Raw genomic sequence first — 26,312 nt, 5'->3', positions numbered from 1 at the left:
GGGTTTGGCTTTGTGTCTCATGTTAGCTCTTGTTGGAATGGAAAAGAACTGTACAAGAAAGATGGTTTGCATCTTTCTCTCAAGGGAACGAATGTCCTCGGTGAACAGTTCCAAGTATTTGCTAAGAAGCATTTAAACTAGGAAAGGGGGGCAAAAGAGTGATAATCCAGCAGTCCAACTGCCCCCCGGAACAATGCCAGAAGAGGCCAGTAGCACAAAGGTTAAGAAATGACAAGCTCAGAGTCTTGTCTACAAATGCTCGCAGTCTAGGGAATAAGATCAATGAACTTGAGGCTATAATGGCATCTGAGAATATAGATGTAGTGGCTGTTACTGAGACGTGGTTCAAGGGGAGTAATGACTGGGATATATCAATACCAGGGTTCTCTCTATACAGGAAAGACAGAGAAGGCAAGAAGGGGGGAGGGGTGGCCCTGTATGTGAAAGATAGCATAAAATCTAATTTGATACAAGTTAGCGAGAACAATTTAGAGTCAGTTTGGGTTACCTTGCAGCTTGATAATCATAAGGTAACTCGTGTAGGTGTGATATATAGACCACCTAGCCAAGTCAAAGAATTAGATGATCTACTAGTTGAGGAAATAGCTAAAATGACATTGAAGGGGGAAGTTATCATTATGGGAGACTTCAATCTTCCAGATGTAAACTGGAAAACCAAAATAGCTAGTTCTGCCAGGAGTACAGATATTCTAAATTCCCTACTGGGATTATCTCTACAGCAAGTAGTGGAGGAGCCAACCCGGAAGGAGGCCATTTTAGATTTAGTATTCACAAATGGGAATTTGGTATCTGATATTACTGTAGGGGAAAGCTTGGGATCTAGTGATCACCAGTCAGTGTGGTTTACTATAAGTACAGTGACTGAGTCACACCACACAAAAACAAAAGTTTTAGATTTTAGAAAAACTGACTTTTCTAAAATTAGATTAGTGGTATACGAGTCCCTATCAGACTGGAACAGTTTCATTGGAGTCCAGGAGAAATGGGACTACTTAAAAGTGGCACTATTGAAGGCAACAGAAAATTGCATTAGGCTTGTCAGTAAAAGCAAAAAAAGGAAGAGACCACTGTGGTACTCAGCAGAAGTGGCCAAAATCATTAAAAACAAAAAGATAGCATTTAGGAATTATAAAAAAAAAAAAAAAACGAGGATGACAGACAAATTTATAAGATTAGGCAGAGAGAGGCCAAACAAGTTATAAGAGCTTCTAAAGCACAGGCAGAAGAGAAATTAGCTCAGTCAGGGAAAAAGGCGATAAGGCATTCTTCAGATACATAAATGAAAAAAGGAAACTAAAACAAGGAATTACCAAATTAAAAACTAAAGAAGGAAGGTATATGGAAGAAGATAAAGAACTAGCTGACTGCCTCAATGAATACTTCTGTTCAGTTTTTACAAAGGAAAATGAAGGAGAAGGACCTCAGTTAGGAAAGAAGACTAATGAATCTTTTGACGCATGTGTCTTTACAGAGGAAGAGGTTCTAAGTCAACTGTCTAAAATTAATACAAATAAGTCACAGGGGCCTGATGGGATACACCCAAAGCTATTAAAAGAGCTCAGCGGTGAACTAGCAAAACCATTAACAGATTTATTTAACCAATCACTGGCAACAGGAGTCGTCCCAGAAGATTGGAAATTAGCAAATGTTGTGCCCATTCACAAGAAAGGTAGTAGGGAGGAATCGGGCAACTATAGGCCAGTAAGCCTGACATCAATAGTGGGGAAATTAATGGAAACCATACTTAAGGAGAGGATTGTGGACCATCTAAAATCCCATGGATTGAAAGATGAAAAACAGCATGGGTTTACTTCAGGGAGATCATGTCAAACTAATCTTATTGATTTTTTTGATTGGGTGACTAAAATAATAGATGGAGGAGGTGCAGTAGACATCGCTTATCTAGACTTTAGTAAGGCTTTTGATACTGTCCCACATAGAAGGCTTATCAATAAAGTGCAGTCATTGGGCTTGGACTCCCATATTGTTGAATGGATTAGGCAGTGGCTGAGGGACAGGCAACAGAGGGTTGTAGTCAATGGAGTATATTCAGACCAAGGTCTTGTTACCAGTGGGGTACCTCAGGGATCTGTTCTGGGACCCATATTGTTTAATATCTTTATCAGCGAAATTGCAGAAGGCCTCAATGGTAAGGTGTGTCTTTTTGCTGATGACACAAAGATTTGTAACAGGGTTGATGTTCCTGGAGGAATACACCAAATGGAAAAGGACTTAGGAAAACTAGAGGAATGGTCAAAAATCTGGCAACTAAAATTTAATGTTGATAAGTGCAAGATAATGCACCTGGGACGTAAAAACCCAAGAGCAGAATATAAAATCAGTGATACAGTCCTAACCTCAGTATCTGAGGAAAGGGATTTAGGGATCATTATTTCAGAAGACTTAAAGGTAGGCAGACAATGTCACAGAGCAGCAGGAAATGCTAGCAGAATGCTTGGGTGTATAGGCAAGAGGAATTACCAGTAGAAAGAGGGAGGTGCTCATGCCGCTCTACAGAGCACTAGTGAGACCTCATTTGGAGTATTGTGCTCAGTACTGGAGACCATATCTCCAGAAGGATATTGATACTTTGGAGAGAGTTCAGAGAAGAGCTACTAAACTGGTACATGGATTGCAGGATAAAACTTACCAGGAAAGATTAAAGGACCTTAACATGTATAGCTTGGAAGAAAGACGAGACAGAGGGGATATGATAGAAACTTTTAAATACATAAAGGGAATCAACAAGGTAAAAGAGGAAAGAATATTTAAAAGAAGAAAAACTGCTACAAGAGGACATAGTTTTAAATTAGAGGGGCAAAGGTTTAAAAGTAATATCAGGAAGTATTACTTTACTGAGAGAGTAGTGGATGCATGGAATAGCCTTCCTGCAGAAGTGGTAGCTGCAAATACAGTGGAGGAGTTTAAGCATGCATGGGATAGGCATAAGGCCATCCTTCATATAAGATAGGGCCAGGGGCTATCCATAGTATTTAGTATATTGGGCAGACTAGATGGGCCAAATGGTTCTTATCTGCCGACACATTCTATGTAATAGTTTTATTAAAGGATTTATCTCATGAAGACAATCCCAGTCCATACATCATATTGGGGCATATAGACATCATAGAACCAACCCCCTTCTATTTATAAAGTCCCCCACTCAAGACCCCCTCTATAATACAGAAGACAGTAGACCCATACTGTAGGAAGAGCGTTCTAGTGAATTTGAGCTGTCCTTGTATTCCATGCACAGCCATTCCTCTTATAGCCACCATGTACTGTAAAATTACAAATGCCTGGCTGGCAGTGGCTTTCCCCAACAAAATCAACTGGTTGACAGTGGTTCCAGGAGCAGGTTTGAGGGTGAAACAACCTCTATAAGATCTATTTTAAAAGTAAAAGTGTAATATCCACTCTGATTGTTCCCTATTGTTATAAAACATAAAACTCACTGGCTTGAATAAATAAACCTAACCACTATGAAAAACTATGACTGGTTGTTAGTAGAAACAAAATGGTTAATATATTGTATATGTAATACTCCAGAGTAGGGGCATTACTGTTGTTGCACTGAGTTATCGTATTTGACATAATTTTGATATAATCTTAATGTATGACATGCTAAGTACCTGGTTTACCATCAGGTGGAGTATGGCTCGCAGTGCTCTGCACCAGGAATGGAACTTACCTTTTGTCACGAACCAGCGGGTGTGAACCCACCGTGCCACGTGACCAACCTCCTCTCAGAGCGTTGTCTAACAACTCCTTGTTCTTTACAGTACCCCTAATGGTGGAGATAGACTTTTCTGGGGGGGAACACCAGGTTGCTACCTCTTGATGAGGATTGGCACACGAAGAAGCTGGTCTCGGCTGGTCCAGGCATACCAGGAGGTACCAGAGCAAAGTACCAGAAGTACTGATGTAATCAACAAGCTGAGTCGTAACCAGGAGCGACAGTGCAGGACCGAGGATGAGGCAGAGGCATAGTCATACAATCAATGGGTCAGGGCAGGTGGCACAGATACATTTCAGGCAATCTGAGTCAGCAACAGGAGAGTTGAGACGTAGCAGGCAAGGATCAGACAGGTAGTGGAATCCAGAAGACAAACACGGGTCAGGAACAGACAAATTCACCTTTGCGGGACACAAGGACCTTTTATGCTCAGGCACCTGTGAAGGGGGCAGGACCACTTATATAAGTGCAGGATGGCTGGGATTGATCACACAGGTCACATGTGCAAAATCTTTAAAGAACAGCAAGTGACGTGCGCCGGCCCTTAAGGAGGTTCCTCAGGGAACAGGCTGGAAAGCATGCAGTGTACAGGGCTGGAAGAAAACCATGGATTTAAGGAAGGACGATGCCTGCAAGGACAGAACCCAGGGCTGTGGCGATCAATGGGAAGACACCTGCAACAGATCACAGCAGCTACATGCCCCAGAATGCAGCCAGACACAGACAATGACAGATGCGGCCAGGAAGGACAGTGCTCACCCGAACACAGAGTCCGGGACCATGGCGGTGAGTAGGGGAACATCGGTAGTCATCAACTGCCGTTACACTATTTTTTTCCTCCTCACTTTGGTGGAAGTGGGTTAGTCTGACTTCCTGCCAAGGGTGGGGGCTGAGAGGAGAATGAGGCAGAGAGGGGATGTGTTTTGCCTCATCTCCAGCCATAGGGGTATGGAAGCAGCTCATAGAGCACCCACTTCCTGCATATACAGAGAGGGGAAACAAGCCAAGGACACCCTCATCATCGTCAAACCACTATCAGGCCAGTGTTAGCTAAGTGCAGAAGTTATCAGTATCAAGTCAGCCTGCCAGCATACCTCCTCCGCTGGTGCCAGAAGTGAATTGCACTAAAGCCTGGTACTACTGTTTGTGTTCTCAAGTTCTACATTGCATTTAGTAAAATGAATTTGTTACAGTCAATTCTGGCTTCGTTCTTCAGTGCTACAACTTTCACTGCAACAGACCCCAGAGCGCGATGACCTGAGGTAGGACACTGTGACACTACATCAGGACCACTACGACTTCCATCCTCTGTACCGGCTCTCACGGGGGCTCGCTGCATAAAGTATGGTTAAATATCTCATACCCTATTCCATATTTACTTATTGGTGCTTGAGAAACGCAGGCTAATTATATACTGCAATGAACTCTTACCGTTTACAGCCCTTAGCAATTCTGAATCCCTAAATGAGTAGTGTTGAGCTCGAATATTCGAATAGCGAATATTAATCGCGAATATCGTAACTTCGTAAATTCGCGAATATTACGAATATTATGCTATATATTCGTTATATCAAATATTCGTAATTTTTTTAACATCTGACATGATTCCTCCCTGCTTCTTTCTTGTGGGTCAATAAGCCATTGGCCCACAAGCAACTTAATGTTTTCAGATGGAAAAAAAAATGACTAATATTCTAAAAAACGAATACATAGCAATATAGTGAATATCTTAGTTATTTAGAATTTTGGCATTATTTTTTTCCTATCTGTACAGTTGTTCGCATACTCCTCCCCGACAAGCGTCCCCATCACCATGGGAACGCCTGTGGGTTAGAAAATACCATCGGATCTGAGTTTTCCCTGAGATCGTGAAAACTCAGATCCGATGGTATATTCTAACCCACAGGAGTTGGAAAATATGAACACTATTAAAAAAATAGTATAGAACTATATTAGCTAAATTACAGTCTATATGTTTGTTTTACGAATATTCGTAATATTGCTTTAACTTTGTCTTTTAGAATATTCGTAATTTTCTAAAAGACGAACTTAGAGCTATATATAGAATATTCGTAAAATGCACATATTAGCCTAGCTATAGTCATAGAAACGTTGCCTTATACTGTCAAAAGAAAAATCTCAATGCCCGAATAATTAAATCGTATATTATTTGCGATAAATAGAATAATGACGAATACCCTGTTGATTAATCTTATTTTCCAACATCTCTAAGTAGAAAAGTGGAGGAGCTTGAGAAAGGCTCTGTGTTTTGAGCCGAAACGTCGCCTCACTGTGCCACCGTGGTTGAATAAATTTCTACTTTTTTCTACTGGATGTGCTGTCCGTTTACATCTACATTCTCATGGGTAAGCAGTAACAACCCTGGACATAGCACCCGCTACGCCTTTTTGTGAATATATATATATATATATATATATATATATATATATATATAAATTTATACAGTTGCTATTTAACTAAAAGGAAGCTACAAAATCTCTTTGCACTGTGCTCCCTCTAGTGGTAGCTAATCAAAAATGCAGTGATTCTATGTTAGGAAGCAGATGTTCAGCGCTGGGTCCCCTCTGACCAGGGGTCCCACAGCAGTCGTGTGGTTTGTCTCCATGATGAATACACCACTGGCTACAGCTATCATGCCACTGTTTTTGGTGAATATTTTAGAAGTATAATGAATGACCCATCTTTCATACCTGGGATATGAGTGTGTCACATGCAGCAGTCATACCAAAGGCCACGGATAACCCTGTCACATTTATAATCTGTAAAATAAAATACAAGACAGAATGAAAAAAAAAACACATATGCGATGCCCAATATCATACATAACAAGGAAATATTGCTTACGCTGAATAAAAAAGGTTCATACTGGACATCCTTTTTTTTAAAGGATATCTGTGACCACAAAACCCCATCCTTGGAACTACAGTAATGACTGGATAGCATAAAGGACAGATTCAGAGTATGTAATGCTTATCTTTCTACTTACTGACTCCCCCTGTACTAAGCCTGCAGTGGGTCTGTGCACTGTATGCATATGTATACCAAGGACTCACAGGCTCAGATTTAATGGAAAGGACTCCTAAGTGCTTCAGCACACCGACCCACTGCGGTAGAAAGATAAAATAACATTCTGAATATGTGTCTTTTCAGCTGTCCATGCCAATAGTTTGGGAGGGGGAGCAGTCAGCAGTTCAGCGGATTTATTTTAAGGATTCACTATGGATCCATTTTATAATAGATTCCATTGAGCAGCTTTCCATCCTTTTACTAGGTAGATAACCCAGCAGACTATGCAATTCTGTCTGTCATGACACAAGTGTGATCAGAAACTAAGGGCTCATGCACACGACTGTATGCCCTCCGAGACATACGGTCAGTGAGCGGGCCATATGTCCCAGAGCGGCATACATCGGGAGCACACAGCATCATAGGTTACTATGATGCTGTGCGCATCAGGCCACCCGCAGGGCTAGTGACTGCACTCTCATATGATGCTGTGCGCTCCCGTGTGCACGATGTATGCTGCTTCGGGACATATGGCCCGCTCACTATTCCCTTGCTTGGCTCAAATGAGATTTTACATGTTGTTGAAATGAAAAAATAAACTAGAACATTTTTAGAAATGTAATTTGGCCTCCATTTTTTCTGTCCTTTTAGGCTGAGTTCACATCAGCATTCAGCCTTTCTGTTCTCCTGCTCCATCATAGGGGCAGGAGAACGGAAAGGACGGATTAGGCTACATGCACACGACCGTTCCGTTTTTTGCGGTCCGCAAACCGCGGATCCGCAAAAAACAAAAGCCGCCCGTGTGCCTTCCGCAATTTGTGGAACGGAACGGGCGGCCCATTGTAGACATGCCTATTCTTGTCTGCAAAACGGACAAGAATAGGACATGCTATATTTTTTTTGCAGGGCCTCGGAACGGAGCAACGGAAGCGGACAACACACAGAGTGCTGTCCGCATCTTTTGCGGCCCCATTGAAGTGAATGGGTCCGCACCCGAGCCGCAAAAACTGCGGCTCGGATGCGGACCCGAAAAACCATTGTATGCATGAGGCCTTAGGCACCTAACTGAGCCGAACGGAGCCTACGGACCCCATAGACTATAATGGGGTCCATTAGGTTTCCGCTCAGAGGAAGATTTTGGAATCGGAGACAAAAGTTGTGCGCGCAGAACTTTTGTCTCTGCTTCAAAAATCTTCCTCTGAGCGGAAACCTAACAGACCCCATTATAGACTATGGGGTCCGTAGGCTCAGTTCGGCTCAGTTATGTGCCCAATCCGTCCTTTCCGTTCTCCTGCTCCTATAACGGAGCAGGAGAACGGAAAGGCTGAACGGTGATGTGAACTCAGCCTAATTCTTTATTTTGGATTTATAGTAGCTGAAATGTTTTCATTATTACAATGCTATATCTATATGTTAAATTATGATTTTAGCTTCAGAATCTTCATGTGTGCAATTTTATTATTCTTAAAGTGCCATAGAATTTTTATTTTTAATACCATCATTTTCTATTTTTAACATCCTGTCTCTCTTGGGAACATAACTACAGGGCGTGCAGAGGTGATAAAGGCTCCAACATAATAGGCCACCAGCATTATAAATATAACTGGTTTTTGCCTCATGCACACGACCGTGCTGTTTATTGCGGACCACAAACCGCGGATCTGCAAAAAACGGAAGCCGCCGGTGTGCCTTCCGTAATTTGCGGAACTGAACTGGCGGCCCATTGTAGACATGCCTATTCTTGTCCGCAAAATGGACAAGAATAGGACATGCTATATTTTTTTTGCGGGGCCTCAGAACGGAGCAACGGATGCGGACAGCACACATCTTTTGCTGCCCCATTGAAGTGAATAGGTCCGCACCCGAGCCGCAAAATTTGCGGCTCGGATGCGGACCTGAAAAAACGGTCATGTGCATGAGGCCTTTATATGAAGGTCCTGTGACCTCAAGCTATGTCTCTGATCGCCCTGATAATTATTGGTGTGCATATAATATACTTTAAGCAAATCAGATATTTAATTTTTCCGGTTTAATTCTGTCTGAATACTCAGAATACTTACAGCTACACCAAGTGTCACAGAGTCCAGCTCAATTTTGCCTAAATGCCCACAGAATGCAGAGCTCACAAACGGTAAAAGAAACACCATGAGCTGAAATAAAAACTAAAAAAAAGAAAAAAGCTGATTATATATATATATATATATATATATATATATATATATACTGTAAATGTATATTAAAAGTTGCATAACATTTGTCAAAATCAATATTTTATGACCATAAAAGGGGTAAAGTATATTTTTTAAAGGCTATGGACACCTTTGTGCATTTAAAATCAATAACCCAATATCTTACTGTCATCAGCACATGATAAAATTGCACTTGTTTGTTTATTGGTCTCAGCTTTGCTTCACATGCACTCAGAAATGCTCTTCTATGAGTTTTACTCACTCTCCTCATCTGTTCTGAGGCTCTGTGGGTTTTCCTGTTGATTTCACATGTACCAGCTCTGCTGCCCCGCCCCCAAGTATCCTTTGGGGGACTGGACATCCTATCCAAAAGAAACTCAGTTTTTTCGGCTGCAGTCCTGGTGTAAAGGTCTAATATTATAATAGCCTATATTAGCACAACCCCATAAGGTGAGCCTCCATATTGCTCACTTCTTTCTGTATTTTCATTGAACATACTACCCTATTGTGCGCCCCTTTCTCTATTCCTCTCAAGTATTTGAGTGGAATCTAGATATGTCCAGTATAAAAATAAAAAAAATGGAGACAGAGATTCATTGCCAAAGAGAGAAAAACTAACCCTAAAATGTTCTTCAATTATATAAATGGTAAAAAGTATAAATCTGAAGGTGTTGGCCCTTTAAAGAGTGATGAGAGGGGAGTTGCAGACAACGATGAGAAGAAAGCAAAGCTATTAACCCATACAGTACCAGCGCCGTACATGTACGGTGCTGGTGACTGTGTTTAAAATACCAGTGCCGTAGTACTACGGAGCACTGATCGGGTGGGTGCAGGAGCTGCGCCCACCAGATCAGCTGCAGGGGTCCGGCAGTCACTGATTGGCAGACCCCTGCTGTATGCGCCGGCATCGGTGAAAACAACGATGGCGGCGCATTAACCCTAGATGTGTCACGGTCATCGCTGACCGGTGCACGTGCGATGTGTGTGGAGGGAGGAAGCTTCCATCGGGTCCCCGCGCTGCTGTGATGGCGACCTGATGGCTGGGACGGCAGGCCGATGCCTTCCTTAGGCATCGTGGCTGCCTTCCCTGTAAGTCTGTGAGATCCAGTCCCCCTGGATCTCACAGGCAAGCAGGCTGTAAGTGTACGACAGTGTGTAATACACTTACAGCCAATGCATTACAATATAGATATAGGGTAATGCATTGTACAGGGGATCAGACCCCCCAAAATTGAAATGAGTGGGAAAAAATTTTTACAAAAAAAGTTAATTTGACACAATTAAAAATTAAAGGTTTCAAGTAAAAAAAATAAAAGCGTCCTTTTCCTAAAATAATTTTAGAAACATATTAGGTATTGCCGCGTCCGCAACAACGGAATAAAAATATATAAAAACAGTGCCAAAACAGCCCAAAATGGTACCAATCAAACCGTTATATCATCCTGCAAAAAATGAGACACTACCAAAGACAATCGCCCAAAAAATAAAAAAATATGGCTCTCAGAAAATGGCAACACAAAAACAAAAACAAGATTTTATTCTGTTTAACCCCTTAAGGACCAGGCTCATTTTCACCTTAAGGACCAGGCCATTTTTTGCAAATCTGACCAGTGTCACTTTAAGTGCTGATAACTTTAAAACGCTTTTACTTATACAGGCCATTCTGAGATTGTTTTTTCGTCACATATTGTACTTCATGACACTGGTAAAATAAAGTCAAAAAAATTAATTTTTTTGCATAATAAAATACCTAATTTACCAAAAATTTGGAAAAATTAGCAAATATCAAAGTTTCAGTTTCTCTACTTCTGTAATACATAGTAATACCCCCAAAAATTGTGATGACTTTACATTCCCCATATGTCTACTTCATGTTTATAGCATTTTGGGAATGATATTTTATTTTTTGGGGATGTTACAAGGGTTAGAAGTTTAGAAGCAAATTTTGAAATTTTTCAGAAATCTTCAAAATCCCACTTTTTATGGACCAGTTCAGGTTTGAAGTCACTTTGTGAGGCTTAGATAATAGAAACCTCCCAAAAATGACCCCATTCTAGAAACTACACCCCTCAAGGTATTCAAAACTGTTTTTACAAACTTTTTTAACCCTTTAGGTCTTCCACAAGACTTCATGGCAAAAAGACATACATTTTAAGAATTTTGATTTTTGGGAAAATTTTCCAATATAATCAATTTTTTCCTGGAAAAAAACAAGGGTTAACTGCCAAACAAAACTCAAAATGGGTTGCCCTGCTTCTGTAGTTTGCAGAAATACCCCATATGTGGTCGTAAACTACTGTTTGGCCGAACGGGAGGACATAGAAGGAGGGGAACACCATATGGGTTTTGCAAGGCAGATTTTGCAGGACTGGTTTTGTTTATACCATGTCCCATTTCAAGCCCCCCCTTGTACCCCTAGAATAGAAATTGCAAAAAAGTGACTCCATCTAAGAAAGTACACCCCTCAAGGTATTCAAAACTGGATTTACAAACTTTGTTAACCCTGTAGGTGTTCCACAAGAGTTAATGGCAGATGGAGAAACAATTTAGAAATTTCTATTTTTTGGAAAATTTTCAATTTTAACCCATTTTTTACAGCAATAAAGTAAGGGTTAACAGCCAAACAAAACTCAAAATGGGTTGCCCTGCTTCTGTAGTTTGCAGAAATACCCCATATGTGGTCGTAAACTACTGTTTGGCCAAACGGGAGGACATAGAAGGAGGGGAACACCATATGGGTTTTGCAAGGCAGATTTTGCAGGACTGGTTTTGTTTATACCATGTTCCATTTCAAGCCCCCCCCTTGTACCCCTAGAATAGAAATTGCAAAAAAGTGACTCCATCTAAGAAAGTACACCCCTCAAGGTATTCAAAACTGGGTTTACAAACTTTGTTAACCCTGTAGGTGTTCCACAAGAGTTAATGGCAGATGGAGAAACAATTTAGAAATTTCTATTTTTTGGAAAATTTTCAATTTTAACCCATTTTTTACAGCAATAAAGTAAGGGTTAACAGCCAAACAAAACTCAATATGGGTTGCCCTGATTCTGTAGTTTGCAGAAACACCCCACATGTGGCCGTAAACTACTGTACGGACACACGGTAGGGCGTAGAAGGAAAGGTGTGCCGTGTGGTTTTTGGAAAGCAGATTTTGCTGGACTAATTTATTTACACCATGTCCCATTTGAAGCCCCCCTGATGCACCCCTAGAGTAGAAACTCCATAAAAGTGACCCCATCTAAGAAACTACACCCCTCAAGGCATTCAAAACTGGTTTTACAAACTTTGTTAACCCTTTAGGTGTTCCACAAGAGTTATTGGCAAATGGAGATGAAATTCGAGAATTTACATTTTTTGCCAAATTTATTATTTGCTCCATTTTTTCCAGTAACAAAGCAAGGGTTAACAGCCAAACAAAAGTCTATATTTATTGCCCAGATTCTGTAGTTTGCAGAAACACCCCATATGTGGCCGTAAACTACTGTACGGGCACACGGTAGGGCGTAGAGGGAAAGGTGCGGCGTGTGGCTTTTAGAAGGCAGATTTTGCTGGACTGGTTTATTTACACCATGTCCCATTTGAAGCCCCCCTAGAGTAGAAACTCCATAAAAGTGACCCCATCTAAGAAACTACACCCCTCAAGGTATTCAAAACTGGTTTTCCAAACTTTGTTAACCCTTTAGGTGTTCCACAAGAGTTATTAGCAAATGGAGATGAAATTCGAGAATTTAAATTTTTTGCCAAATTTTTTATTTACTCCATTTTTTCCAGTAACAAAGCAAGGGTTAACAGCCAAACAAAAGTCTATATTTATTGCCCAGATTCTGTCGTTTGCAGAAACACCCCAAATGTGGCCGTAAACTACTGTACGGGCACACAGTAGGGCGTAGAGGGAAAGGTGCGGCGTGTGGCTTTTAGAAGGCAGATTTTGCTGGACTGGTTTATTTACACTATGTCCCATTTGAAGCCCCCCTGATGCACCCCTAGAGTAGAAACTCCAAAAAAGTGACCCCATTTTAGAAACTACGGGATAGGGTGGCAGTTTTGTTGGTACTAGTTTAGGGTACATATGATTTTTGGTTGCTCTATATTACACTTTTTGTGAGGCAAAGTAACAAAAAATTGCTGTGTTGGCACCATTTTTATTTTTTGTTATTTACAACATTCATCTGACAGGTTAGATCATGTGGTACTTTTATAGAGCAGGTTGTCACGGACGCGACAATACCAAATATGACAACTTTTTTTGGTTGTTTGTTTCAGTTTTACATAACAAAACATTTGAAAAAAAAAATGATTCTTTAGTGTCTCCACATTCTGAAAGCCATAGTTTTATTTATTTTTTGGGCGACTGTCTTGTGTAGGGGCTCATTTTTTTCGGGATGAGATGACTGTTTGATTGGCACTATTTTGGGGTGCGTATGACTTTTTGATCGCTTGCTATTACACTTTTTGTGATCTAAGGTGACAAAAAAATGGCTTTTTTTACACCGTTTTTATTTTTTATATTTTACGGTATTCACCTGAGGGGTTAGATCATGTGATATTTTTATAGAGCAGGTTATTACGGACGCAGTGATACCTAATATATATACTTTTTTTTATTTATGTCAGTTTTACACAATGATTTCATTTTTGAAACAAAAAAAATCATGTTTTAGTGTCTCCATAGACTGAGAGCCATTGTTTTTTCAGTTTTTGGGCGATTATCTTAGGTAGGGTCTCATTTTTTGCGGGATAAGATTACGGTTTGATTGGCACTATTTTGGGGTGCGTATGACTTTTTGATCGCTTGCTATTACACTTTTTGTGATCTAAGGTGACAAAAAATGGCTTTTTTTACACAGTTTTTATTTTTTATTTTTTACGGTATTCACCTGAGGGGTTAGATCATGTGATATTGTTATAGAGCAGGTTATTACGGACGCAGTGATACCTAATATATATACTTTTTTTATTTATGTCAGTTTTACACAATGATTTCATTTTTGAAACAAAAAAAATCATGTTTTAGTGTCTCCATAGTCTGAGAGCCATAGTTTTTTCAGTTTTTGGGCGATTGTACTATGTAGGGGCTCATTTTTTGTGGGATGAGGTGACGGTTAGATTGGTACTATTTTGGGGGGCATACGCCGTTTTGATCGCTTGGTGTTGCACTTTTAGTGATGTAAGTTGACAAAAATGGCTTTTTTATACACAGTTTTTTTATTTATTTTTTATGGTGCCTATCGGATGGGGTGGATCATGTAATATATTTATAGAGCCGTTCGTTACGGACGCAGCGATACCTAATATGTGTGTTTTTTCTTTTTTTCCAATTTTTTATTAGAAAATCAGGGGAATGGGGCTTTTTTTTTTTTTTTTTTTTTTTTACTTGAAACTTTATTTTTTTATTCCAAACACTTTTTTTTTTAACTTTTTTTTAAAACTTTATTTCTATCCCACTCTGATCCCCTCTGCAATGCATTACAATACATCTGTATTGTAATGCATTGCCTGTTAGTGTATGACACTGAGTCATACACTAACTGGTTGCCTAGGAGACCCAGCCTGAGGCTGGATCTCCTCGGCTCCCGTAGAAGGCAGTTCCTGATGCCGTGCAGGGCATTGGGCAGCCTCTGCACGGCATCGGGCTGCCTTGTCACGCATCGGGTCCCCGCCACAGCAGCGCGGGGACTCGATGCGATCACTCACCTGCCGCAAACAACTTCTATGTCGCGGTCCGCGCGGACCGCGGCATAGAAAGGGTTAATCCGCCGGCATCGCTGTAAACAGCGATGCCGGCGGATACAGCAGGGGCCCGGCTACCAGGGACTGCCGGACCCCTGCAGTGATCGGGTGCGCACCGCTCTGGTGCCCGCCCGATCATCCTGCCGTACATGTAAGGCGGAATGCATTCTGGCAATGCATCCCCCGCCGTACATGTACGGCGTTCTGCGCTAAGGGGTTAAAAAGGCTTTTACTGTGTAAAACTTAACAAAAATAAAAATAATAGACACATTAAGTATTGCCACATCTGTAACAACCTGTTATATAAAAATATCACATGAGATGCCCCCTCAGGTGAATGCTGGAAAAAAACAAAACCTTGCCTCACAAAAAGTGTAACACCAAGAGATCAAAAAGTCTTATGTACCCCAAAATGGTACCAATGAAAATGTCACCTCATCCCACAAAAAATGAACCCCCACATGAGACAATCGCTCAAAAAATTAAAACCAATGGCACCCATAAACCAATCAGTCCTGCCATGTACCCCCGCAGCAGTTTACCACTACATATGGGGTGTTGCTGTATTCAGGAGTAAATGGGTAACATATTATGGGGTGATTTTTCTCCTGTTACCCCCTGAAAATGAACAATTTGGGGCTAAAGCAACATTTTATTGGAAGAAATGAAATTTTTAATTTTCACAGGCAAGTGTTTCCAAATTCTGTAAAACACTTATGAGGTGAAAGTGCTCAGTACCCCCCGTAATATATTCTTTAAGGGTTGTAGTTTCCAAAATGGATTTCACTTTTTGAGGGTTTACACTGTCGGGGTACGTCAGGGCCTCTTCAAATCCAAAATGGTGCCTAAAAACCATTCCAGCAAAATCTGCCTCCAAAATCCATATGGCGCTCCTTTCCTTCTGACCATTGCCACGTCCCCATAGAGTAGTTTACCACCATATGGGATATTTATGTAAACTGCAGAATCAGAGTAATGTATATAATTTTTTTGCTGTTAACACTTGCTGTGTTGCAAGAAAAAATTGATTAACAAAATAGTCTACCAAAAAAATGACAATTTGAAATTTCACCTCCATTTTCCTTTAATTCTTGTGGAACACCTCAAGGGTTAATAAAGTTTGTAACATCAGTTTTTTATAATTTAAGGGGTGTAGTTTCTAACATGGGGTCATTTATGGGTGGTTTCCATTACGTAATCCCCTCAAAATCACTTTATAACAATGGTTTTGGATTTTTGTTTTTTTATGACAACATTATGCCAACATAAAGGGAATGTCCATTGATAACTATTTTATGAGGCATTACTATCTGTCTTAAAACTCAACTCTGTCTTAAGACTCAAATTTACCACTGTCATGAAGTGCAATGTGTCACAAGAAAACAATCTCAGAATGGCTTGGATAAGTAAACGGTTATGCCAATATAGACAGATAATCGTGGTGAAATGATGATTCACAAGGCGTGTTTTATCTGACTACAAAAAAGTGGGTACAGAAAGAGCGTTACTCCCTGTAATTCTCAGGATGAAGGAGAAAAACTCACTTCTGTTGCATTACACGTGGTAGGAAAAATAAACATGGCTATAAAAGAGTGTATATTCTGTGCCTTATTATATTTGAGTTAAGATTTAACTTTTATTTATATAATTAAAATAGATGAGACAATGGAGTAAAGTGAACTCCTGCGCTATTTAGGGAAGGAGGATAGGGTCTAGATAAACAGAAATAGGCCTGGTGGAGTTCCTGTATTGTAGGGGGCGTTTTATATGTATTGGGGAGGAGCCTAGTCAGAAACAAGGTGGATCTATAGACTGAAATCTGTAACACCAAATGGCCTAAACGAATACCTTTCGTATAAGCCCTTCCTGTAGTAAAAACATGAATTATATATACAGGAGGCAGGTCCATCTATGTGTTTTACCAACAAATTCAGTATACTACCTTTCCCTATATAAAAATCCTGTCTACCTTTACAGTAGTCCACTGTCTCTGACTGTAAAAAGAGTGCACTGTAGACTGCACTGGATAATATATATCCTCATATATAAATATGAATAAGCAAGAATATATGAATCTAGTCAATGTCTATCTACTCAAGGCGCCAGTACAGTCTACGGTTCCCATACCCTGACAAGAAACCCCCCCCCCCCCTTTAAACCTAATACCGACTTTATGGATATAGATACTGCAGTATTTAGAAATCACTTTATAACATCCAAGATATATAGGGTTAATGCAGTCAGTGTTAACTTCATTTTCCTTTCTCAAATCTAGCCGAGCCCAATATGATACGTAGTGATCATAACTAGAACCTTGCTGTACGGAGGACCGGCCGGGAAAGCGGTGTGAGGTTCCCATGACAACTAGTCACGCCCCAGTACCACGTCACTTCCGGCTAGCAGCGGAGCACAGCGAGCCCGACCTACTCAGGAGGCGGCACCTCGCTGTGTACGTCTCCGTTTGGACATGACAGGTAACTGTGGGGGGGAGTAACCAATGCGTAGCACCTATTGGTCAATTTGAATGTGGGCGGAGCGGCGCGCATTTAAAAGAGAGGCAAGAGCACTATCAGATTGCCACTGCCGCATGATCGAAACAGGTGCACAGCCACTGCTTCTGACGCCTGGACATCCTTTTCCCTGAAGAGCCAAGTTCCTACCTTGCGAAACGCGTCGGAAGATGATACAGGAAATTTCTACTAGGGAGGTAAGAGTATAGGGACCTACAGTATAGGCCCATGGTTCCTGAGGCTGGGGGTCGTTCTTCTAAGGACGAGTGCCCCGACTACAGCCACTGAGGCATTTACACTGACTAGATTAGGTCAAGTAGGGTGAGCACGTAGGGAGAGTTACTGGCCTGACTAGGCTCCTCCCCAATACATATAAAACGCCCCCTACAATACAGGAACTCCACCAGGCCTATTTCTGTTTATCTAGACCCTATCCTCCTTCCCTAAATAGCGCAGGAGTTCACTTTACGCCATTGTCTCATCTATTTTAATTATATAAATAAAAGTTAAATCTTAGCTCAAATATAATAAGGCACACTCAGTACAGAATATACACTATTTGAGACCACTGAGAGTATTTACTAGTAGGTCTACTTACTTTAGACACCTACTATAAACGTATGAAATGGCTATAAAAGAATATTAATCATGATTATAAAAAATATATGAATAAATAAATACATAAATATATACCGTAAGCACATGGATATATTAATATATAAAAATATGAGCACATGAACGTATATATATGTAAAAAAATAAAAAATTAGGGTATAAAAATATAGAATAAAAAAATATCAACAAAAATTAAAGTATATAGATATATAAAATTGAGTAGATATTTTATCAACTATATTATACTCTTCAAACGGTTCCAACACTCTTGATTACGTTAAAAATTCTTATTGATCCCATAAAATTCATGTTACATAGATAGAATATAGATGACATGATAGTATGCGAAAAAAACAATCCTGATTTCATTGGAAGTCCCTATAAATTTAATCAAATTCAATATGGATAACATAATTCATTGGATGTCCCTATCGATTTTTAAGAGAGTCAATATTGGTAAAGTGATGATTAAATGTATAAAAATAAAAAAAGACATGTTTTCTAGTAGTTAATATACTCCAATGACTCGTTTAATCCGAATGGTACCAATGTATTAAGCTGGTATATCCAGAACATTTTCTTTCTGCATAGCATCTGGCATGATTGGGGGATCCATTCCAAGGGGGTAACTCTAAGGCCTCTTTCACACGGGCATTGCGGGAAACTGTGCGGGTGCGTTGCGGGAACACGCATGATTTTTCCACGCGAGTGCAAAACATTGTAATGCGTTTTGCACTCGCGTGAGAAAAATCGCGCATGTTTGGTACCCAAACTCGAACTTCTTCACAGAAGTTCGGGCTTGGGATCGGTGTTCTGTAGATTGTATTATTTTCCCTTATAACATTGTTATAAGGGAAAATAATAGCCGTCTGAATACAGAATGCATAGTAAAATAGCGCTGGAGGGGTTAAAAAAAATATTTGAACTCACCTTAGTCCACTTGACCGCGAAGCCGACATCTCCTTCTGTCTTCATCTTAGCTGTGTGGAGGAACAGGACCTGTTGTGACGTCACTCCGGTCATCACATGATCCATCACATGATCTTTTACCATGGTGATGGATCATGTGATGACCGGAGTGACGTCACCACAGGTCCTGTTCCTCCACACAGCTAAGATGAAGACAGAAGGAGATGCCGGCTTCGCGATCAAGTGGACTAAAGTGAGTTAAATTATTTTATTTTTTTTAACCCCTCCAGCGCTATTTTACTATGCATTCTGTATTCAGAGTGCTATTATTTTCCCTTATAGCCATGTTATAAGGGAAAATAATAATGATCGGGTCTCCATCCCGATCGTCTCCTAGCAACCGTGCATGAAAATCGCACCGCATCCGCACTTGCTTGCGGATGCTTGCGATTTTCACGCAACCCCATTCATTTCTATGGGGCCTGCGTTACGTGAAAAACACACAAAATAGAGCATGCTGCGATTTTCACGCAACGCATAAGTGATGCGTGAAAATCACAGCTCATGTGAACAGCCCCGTAGAAATGAATGGGTCGGGATTCAGTGCGGGTACAATGCGTTCAATCCGCGCGGAATACTCGCCCGTGTGAAAGGGGCCTAAGGGATGTGGGATTGCCTTAATGATGTGTTGCAAAGTGGTGAGATACACTATGGGTGCCAATCTTTCATTTTATATTTGATCTCTGCTCATTCATACGTTCGCAGAGGGTTTGTGTTGTATGACCGACGTAATACAAATAACAAGGTCATTGTAATAAATATATAATGTTAGAAGTGCCGCAGTTCATGTCATGTCGTAATAAAATCGGATCTTTCAACATTAGTAATGTTATCTCCTTTTGGCCGTGAGTGATGATATCGCATCATTTGCATCTCTTTATTCCACATTTAAAAGAACCTGTTCTGTTATTACATTTTTTTGGCAAGGGACATTAAGCTATTGGGGTTTTTTCTTATTTTGGGACAGGATGGTGCTAGCATATTTTTAAGATATTTGGGCCTTCTGAAAGGTTAGGCTTGGGAATTTTGGAATATTTTGTCATATAATGGGATCTTTCTGTAGGGCTATCCAATGTTTTCCTATGATTTTTCTTATTTCAGTGTGTTTCGCATTATAACATGTAATAAGACTAAATTGTGAGTGTTTCGAGTTATCCTGTTATTTCCTTTTTCTTTTCAAGCTATCTTTCTGAGTTTCTGTAAGAATTATTTTCTTTGACTCATCAATCAATTTTGTGGGGTATCCTTTGTCTTTAAATCTTTTTTTCAGTGTGTCTAATTAACCACTTCACATCCGGGCCAATTGCCCCCTTCCTGACCAGGCCTAATTTTGCATTCTTGGCCTATGTGTCACGGCTGGCGATGGGGGAAACCCCCAGCCGTGCGGTACCTGTAGATGTTGGGTCGCTGCAAGGCCAGGACCACAGGATCAGGGAGCAGGTCACCTCCTAAAGTCTCCCTGATCTGACCCTAACTCCTAACCTGCATGGGCCGACCTTTAGGGTAGGAGGACCCATGCGCTGGAACCTCGGGTCCCTACTATCCCTCCGCAGGTCCCTAGGCTAGGAGCTGGATAGACTACCTGTTCCTCCAGAACACGGAGGAACAGGAGCCTAGAAAGGCCAAGCTGGTAAATAAGGGGAAACCAATACACCTTATGGCAGTGGCAGGTATGTGGAACTACTACCTCACCTACCTGCCATAAACACACAGCCCGGAACCCATGCAAAAGTGCTGTCTGTCTAACAACCACAGAAAAGACAACAGCACACAACATACATCACACGGGGAACCAGGGAACCATAAGGTGCAACAAACCAGCAACCACATACACATAAACATAACATCAGACAAGGTAACAAAGGTTTTACTAACAAGGTTTTATGACCAGAAGGATGGTCCTCACCAGGCAGATGGAGGAGACAGGAGGCTGCTCCAGCCAGCATGGCTGAGAGCAACCTACTGAAGCCTGCAAGAGACTCAGGCTATATAGGCCAAAAGGCCACACCCACCAGTCAACCACACCCAGTGACAACACACACACTGGGAAGGGAGTTAACCCTTCCTACACCACAGAAGGGAAAACACCAACTAAAAGGGGAATAGCACACACACTCACTCACCTGTCACCGCTGGCAACGGCATGCGTGGCCACCGTGTCCTGCAGAACAACCAGCAGGCAGAGACCCTGCCACCACATGCACAACACCAGACGTTGCCGCGGACAACCACAGGTGAAGGGAGGTGTCCAAGTGCATACAACCTCGTGCACAACAAACAGACCAGGAAGTGCACACAAACACAGACGAAGGACGTGCACACCAAAACACGATGCCAAGGGCAACCGCACGCATGCCTGTTATTCGCGGCAACCGCACCTGAGGCAAACCACTAAGTGCCCCCAGCTGCGGTTGCGACAACACCAGACCGCGGATAACCGCATGCGGCTCCCAAGGAGTCACGACCATGACCAGGGGTCGTGACACTCCCTCCCCTCAAAGCCCCCCCCAACCGAAAAGGGAAGCTGGTGGGACCAAACAACAGGGAGGGGGGGAGGGGCAATGCCTGATAACCACCAGTGTCTCCCTCCAGAGCTGCCGCCAACGGACCTGGACCGTACACAACAGTCCCAGGTCGCCAGCCAACAGAGCAGACTGGAAGAGAGAACACTGGAGGCACTGCCAGATAGATGCCCGTATCTCCCCCCGGAACTGCCGCCAACAGACCTGGACCGTACACAACAGTCCCCAGGTCGCCAGCCAACAAAGCAGTCCGGAGGAGGAAAACAGGACACCAGACCGATGCCCGTATCTCCCCCCAGAACTGCCGCCAACAGACCAGACCGTACACAACAGTCCCCAGGTCGCCAGACAACAAAGCAGTCTGGAGGAGGAAAACAGGACACCGCGTCCAACTCAGGAGGACGTTCCTACTCCAGGTCGCTGCCAGCAGACACTCCCCAACCAGCACACCTGCCGGAACACCGAAGGAATGCTGCCAGCAGACGACCAGAGATAGGAACCCTGAGAGGGACGAGGGGTCACCAACACGGACACGGTTAGCAAGGTGGCGGGGAAAAGCCACCAACCGCGCCGTTAACGGTGAACCCCGTAACGCTCTCCCTCCGGAGAACGCGCATGCACCCCAACGGTCAATGGATGCATGCTTCACCCTCTTACGAAGGAAGACCAGGTGAGGTGCCAGTTCTGGTCATACTGTCACGGCTGGCGGTGGGGGAAACCCCCAGCCGTGCGGTACCCGTAGATGTTGGGTCGCTGCAAGGCCAGGACCACAGGATCAGGGAGCAGGTCACCTCCTAAAGTCTCCCTGATCTGACCCTAACTCCTAACCTGCATGGGCCGACCTTTAGGGTAGGAGGACCCATGCGCTGGAACCTCGGGTCCCTACTATCCCTCCGCAGGTCCCTAGGCTAGGAGCTGGATAGACTACCTGTTCCTCCAGAACACGGAGGAACAGGAGCCTAGAAAGGCCAAGCTGGTAAATAAGGGGAAACCAATACACCTTATGGCAGTGGCAGGTATGTGGAACTACTACCTCACCTACCTGCCATAAACACACAGCCCGGAACCCATGCAAAAGTGCTGTCTGTCTAACAACCACAGAAAAGACAACAGCACACAACATACATCACACGGGGAACCAGGGAACCATAAGGTGCAACAAACCAGCAACCACATACACATAAACATAACATCAGACAAGGTAACAAAGGTTTTACTAACAAGGTTTTATGACCAGAAGGATGGTCCTCACCAGGCAGATGGAGGAGACAGGAGGCTGCTCCAGCCAGCATGGCTGAGAGCAACCTACTGAAGCCTGCAAGAGACTCAGGCTATATAGGCCAAAAGGCCACACCCACCAGTCAACCACACCCAGTGACAACACACACACTGGGAAGGGAGTTAACCCTTCCTACACCACAGAAGGGAAAACACCAACTAAAAGGGGAATAGCACACACACTCACTCACCTGTCACCGCTGGCAACGGCATGCGTGGCCACCGTGTCCTGCAGAACAACCAGCAGGCAGAGACCCTGCCACCACATGCACAACACCAGACGTTGCCGCGGACAACCACAGGTGAAGGGAGGTGTCCAAGTGCATACAACCTCGTGCACAACAAACAGACCAGGAAGTGCACACAAACACAGACGAAGGACGTGCACACCAAAACACGATGCCAAGGGCAACCGCACGCATGCCTGTTATTCGCGGCAACCGCACCTGAGGCAAACCACTAAGTGCCCCCAGCTGCGGTTGCGACAACACCAGACCGCGGATAACCGCATGCGGCTCCCAAGGAGTCACGACCATGACCAGGGGTCGTGACACTATGTCACTTTATGTGGTAATAGCTTTGGAACACTTTTACTTATCCAAGCCATTCAGAGATTATTTTCTCATAACACATTGTACTTCATAATAGTCATAAATTTGAGTCAATATATTTCACCTTTATTTATGAAAAAAAAACAAATTTACCAAAAATTTTGAAAAATTCGCAATTTTCAAAACTTATATTTCTCTGCTTTTAAAACAGAAAGTGATTCCTCATAAAATATTTATTACTTAACATATGTCTCCTTTATGTTGGCATCATTTTGTAAATGTCATTTAATTATTTTAGAACGTTAGAATGCTTAGAATTTTAGAAGCAATTCTTAAAATGGTGCTGCACTATTTGTCATGGAAAAAAGTGACAAAAATGGCTTTTTTATGGGTGGATCATGTGATATATTTATAGAGCCGACCATCACGGATGCGGCAATACCAAATATGTCTATTTTATTTTTATTTTTCTATTTTCATTTTTTTTTATTGGGGAATTATTTTTTATTTTAACACTTTATTTAATTTTTTTTTTTTTTTTAACTTTTTAAAAAAAAATTAACTTTTTTTTCCCCTATTGATTTCTCTTGTAACTGGGGCAGACATAGGGGAAATACACCCCCCAGAGAGGCTGTACATCGGTATACTGCTCTGTACAGCCTCAGTGCAGGGCTGATCGAGGTCTATGAAAGACCCGACAGCTCCTGCACTCACCCGGCTCCAAAAAATCGTCCCAAAATCGCCCCAAAAAATAAAAAAACTATGGCTCAGACTATGGAGACACTAAAACATGATTTTATTTATTTTTGTTTCAAAAATGCTTTTATTCTGTTAAATGTAAAAAAAAGAAAAAAAAAGTTTAAATATTAGGCATCGCCGCATCCGTAACAACCTGCTCTATAAAAATACCACATGACCTAGCCCCTCAGGTGAACACCGTAAAAAAATTAAATAAAACGGTGTCAAAAAAGCTATTTTTTGTTACCTGACATCACAAAAAGTGTAATAGCGAACAATCAAAAAGTCATATGCACCCCAAAATAGTGCTCATCTCATCCTGCAAAAATGATACCCTACCTAAGACAAACACCCAAAAAATAATAATATATGGCTCTTAGACTATGGAGACACTAAAACTTGATAAAAAAAAAAAAAAAAGATATTATTGTGTAAATTTTTATTAAATAAATCATACATATTAGGTATTGCCATGTCTGTAACAACCTGCTGTATAAAAAATATCACATGACCTAACCCAGTGATGGGCAAACTACAGCCTGCGGGCTGTATACGGCCCGACGGACCTTTTTATCCGGCCCGCAGAGCTGTCCGGAGGCAGCAGGAGTGGAGATGAGTGCTTCCACAATGGAAGCCTCAGAACAGCGATACAGATGAATGGTGTGGAGGAGCACCGCCTGAGCCGTACAGAGCGTGACACAGGCCGGAAGAGGCCTGCATCGCATCACTGACAGCAGCATAAGGTAAGTATATGTGTTTATTGTTTTTATTATTTATAGTATACTGTGGCAAGAAGGGGGGTGGGGGCCCTATATACTGGGACAATATAGATTGGTACTATGGAAAAGAGGGGAAGCACTATGGGGGCCACTATGAAGAAGAGTGGAATCACTATGGGGGTCCTATATACTGCCAAAATATGGGGGGCACTATGGAGAAGAGGGGGAAGCACTATGGGGGCCCTATATACTGGCACAATATGGGGGGGCACTATAGAGAAGAGAGGAAGCACTATGGGGGCCCTATATACTGGCACAGTATCTATTCTGTGAATTGCAACAACAAAGATAACTCGACACTTTGATGCCTTAACAAAAAAGTGAGACCAACAACACTGTTCCCACTAAAATTGAAGGTGAGTTATACATATGTTATGAAAGATATACATTGCATAAAAGTTTTTTTACAATAACTCTTTTTATGCTTTTCAACCTTGAATTAAACTAAACATTTAATGTTACGAAATGTAAATTTAATTTATATTAATTCACACAAACACCCCATCCATCTACTCTTGGTCCGGCCCCCGGGTCCAATATGTGAACCCATATTGACCCACGAGTCAAAAAGTTTACCCACCTCTGACCTAACTCCTCAGATGAACACCATAAAAAATAAAAATAAAAACGGTGTCAAAAAAGCAATTTTTTTGTCACCTTACATCACAAAAAGTGTAATACCAAGTGATCAAAAAGTAATATGCACCCCAAAATAGTACCAATCAAACCATCATCTCATCCCGCAAAAAATAAGACCCTACTTAAGATAAGCACCCAAAAAAAAAAAACTAGGGCTCTCAGAATATCGAGACACTGAAACATTATTTTATTTTTATTCAAAAATGCTGTTATTGTGTAAAACAACATAAATAAATAAAAAGTATACATATTAGGTATCGCCGCGTCCATAAGAACCTGCTGTATAAAAATATCACATGAACTAACCCCTCAGGTAAACACCGTAAAAAAAAAAGTTTGTTAAAAAAATCCATTTGCAAAATATGAGACTCTACCTAAGACAATCGCATAAAAAAACTAAAAAAAACTAGGGCTCTCAGAATATTGAGACACTAAAACATGATTTTTTAAAATTTTTAAATGCTGTTATTGTGTAAAACTACATAAATAAAAAAAGTATACATATTAGGTATCGCCACGTCCGTAAGAACCTGCTATAAAAAAAATATCACATGACCTAACCCCTCAGATGAACACCGTAAAAAAAAATTATAAAAGGGTCAAAAAAGCCATTTTTTGTCACCTTACATTACAAAAAGTGTAATGCCAAGCGATCAAAAAGTCATATGCACCCTAAAATAGTACCAAGCAAACCATCATCTCATACCAAAAAAATTAGACCCTTCAAAGATATGGCTTTCAGAATATGGAGACACTAAAAAAATGCAAAACACTGATGTATTTTATTATGTAAAACATTTTTGGTATTGTTGCGTCCGTAACAACTGCTCTATAAAAATAGCACATGATTTAACCTGTCAGATGAACATTGTAAATAACAAAAAATAAAAATGGTGCTAATACAGCTATTTTTTGTTACCTTGCCTCAGAAAAAGTGTAATATAGAGCAACCAAAAATCATATGTACCCTAAAATAGTACCAACAAACTGTGACCTTACCCCGTAGTT

General features: G+C 41.5%; 1 protein-coding gene across 1 annotated transcript in view; it reads right to left on the bottom strand.

Annotated features, from left to right (window-relative positions):
- Positions 1-18,803, bottom strand: part of LOC122923573 (multidrug and toxin extrusion protein 2-like) — a 198,032-nt gene extending 179,229 nt beyond the window's left edge. Inside the window, exons 1-3 of the mRNA XM_044274422.1 lie at positions 18,759-18,803; positions 8,845-8,946; positions 6,469-6,537 (exon numbers count right to left, since the gene is read on the bottom strand). Of these exons, the coding sequence (XP_044130357.1) occupies positions 6,469-6,537; positions 8,845-8,946; positions 18,759-18,803 (216 nt within the window). The remainder of the gene's footprint in view (positions 1-6,468; positions 6,538-8,844; positions 8,947-18,758) is intronic.
- Positions 18,804-26,312: the final 7,509 nt, after the last annotated feature.

The sequence above is a fragment of the Bufo gargarizans genome, unplaced genomic scaffold, assembly GCF_014858855.1.
Source record: "Bufo gargarizans isolate SCDJY-AF-19 unplaced genomic scaffold, ASM1485885v1 original_scaffold_1746_pilon, whole genome shotgun sequence".
In the NCBI taxonomy this organism is placed as follows: Eukaryota; Metazoa; Chordata; class Amphibia; order Anura; family Bufonidae; genus Bufo; species Bufo gargarizans.
Note: the sequence above shows the minus strand (reverse complement) of the source record. Positions and strands in the feature narration are given on the sequence as shown.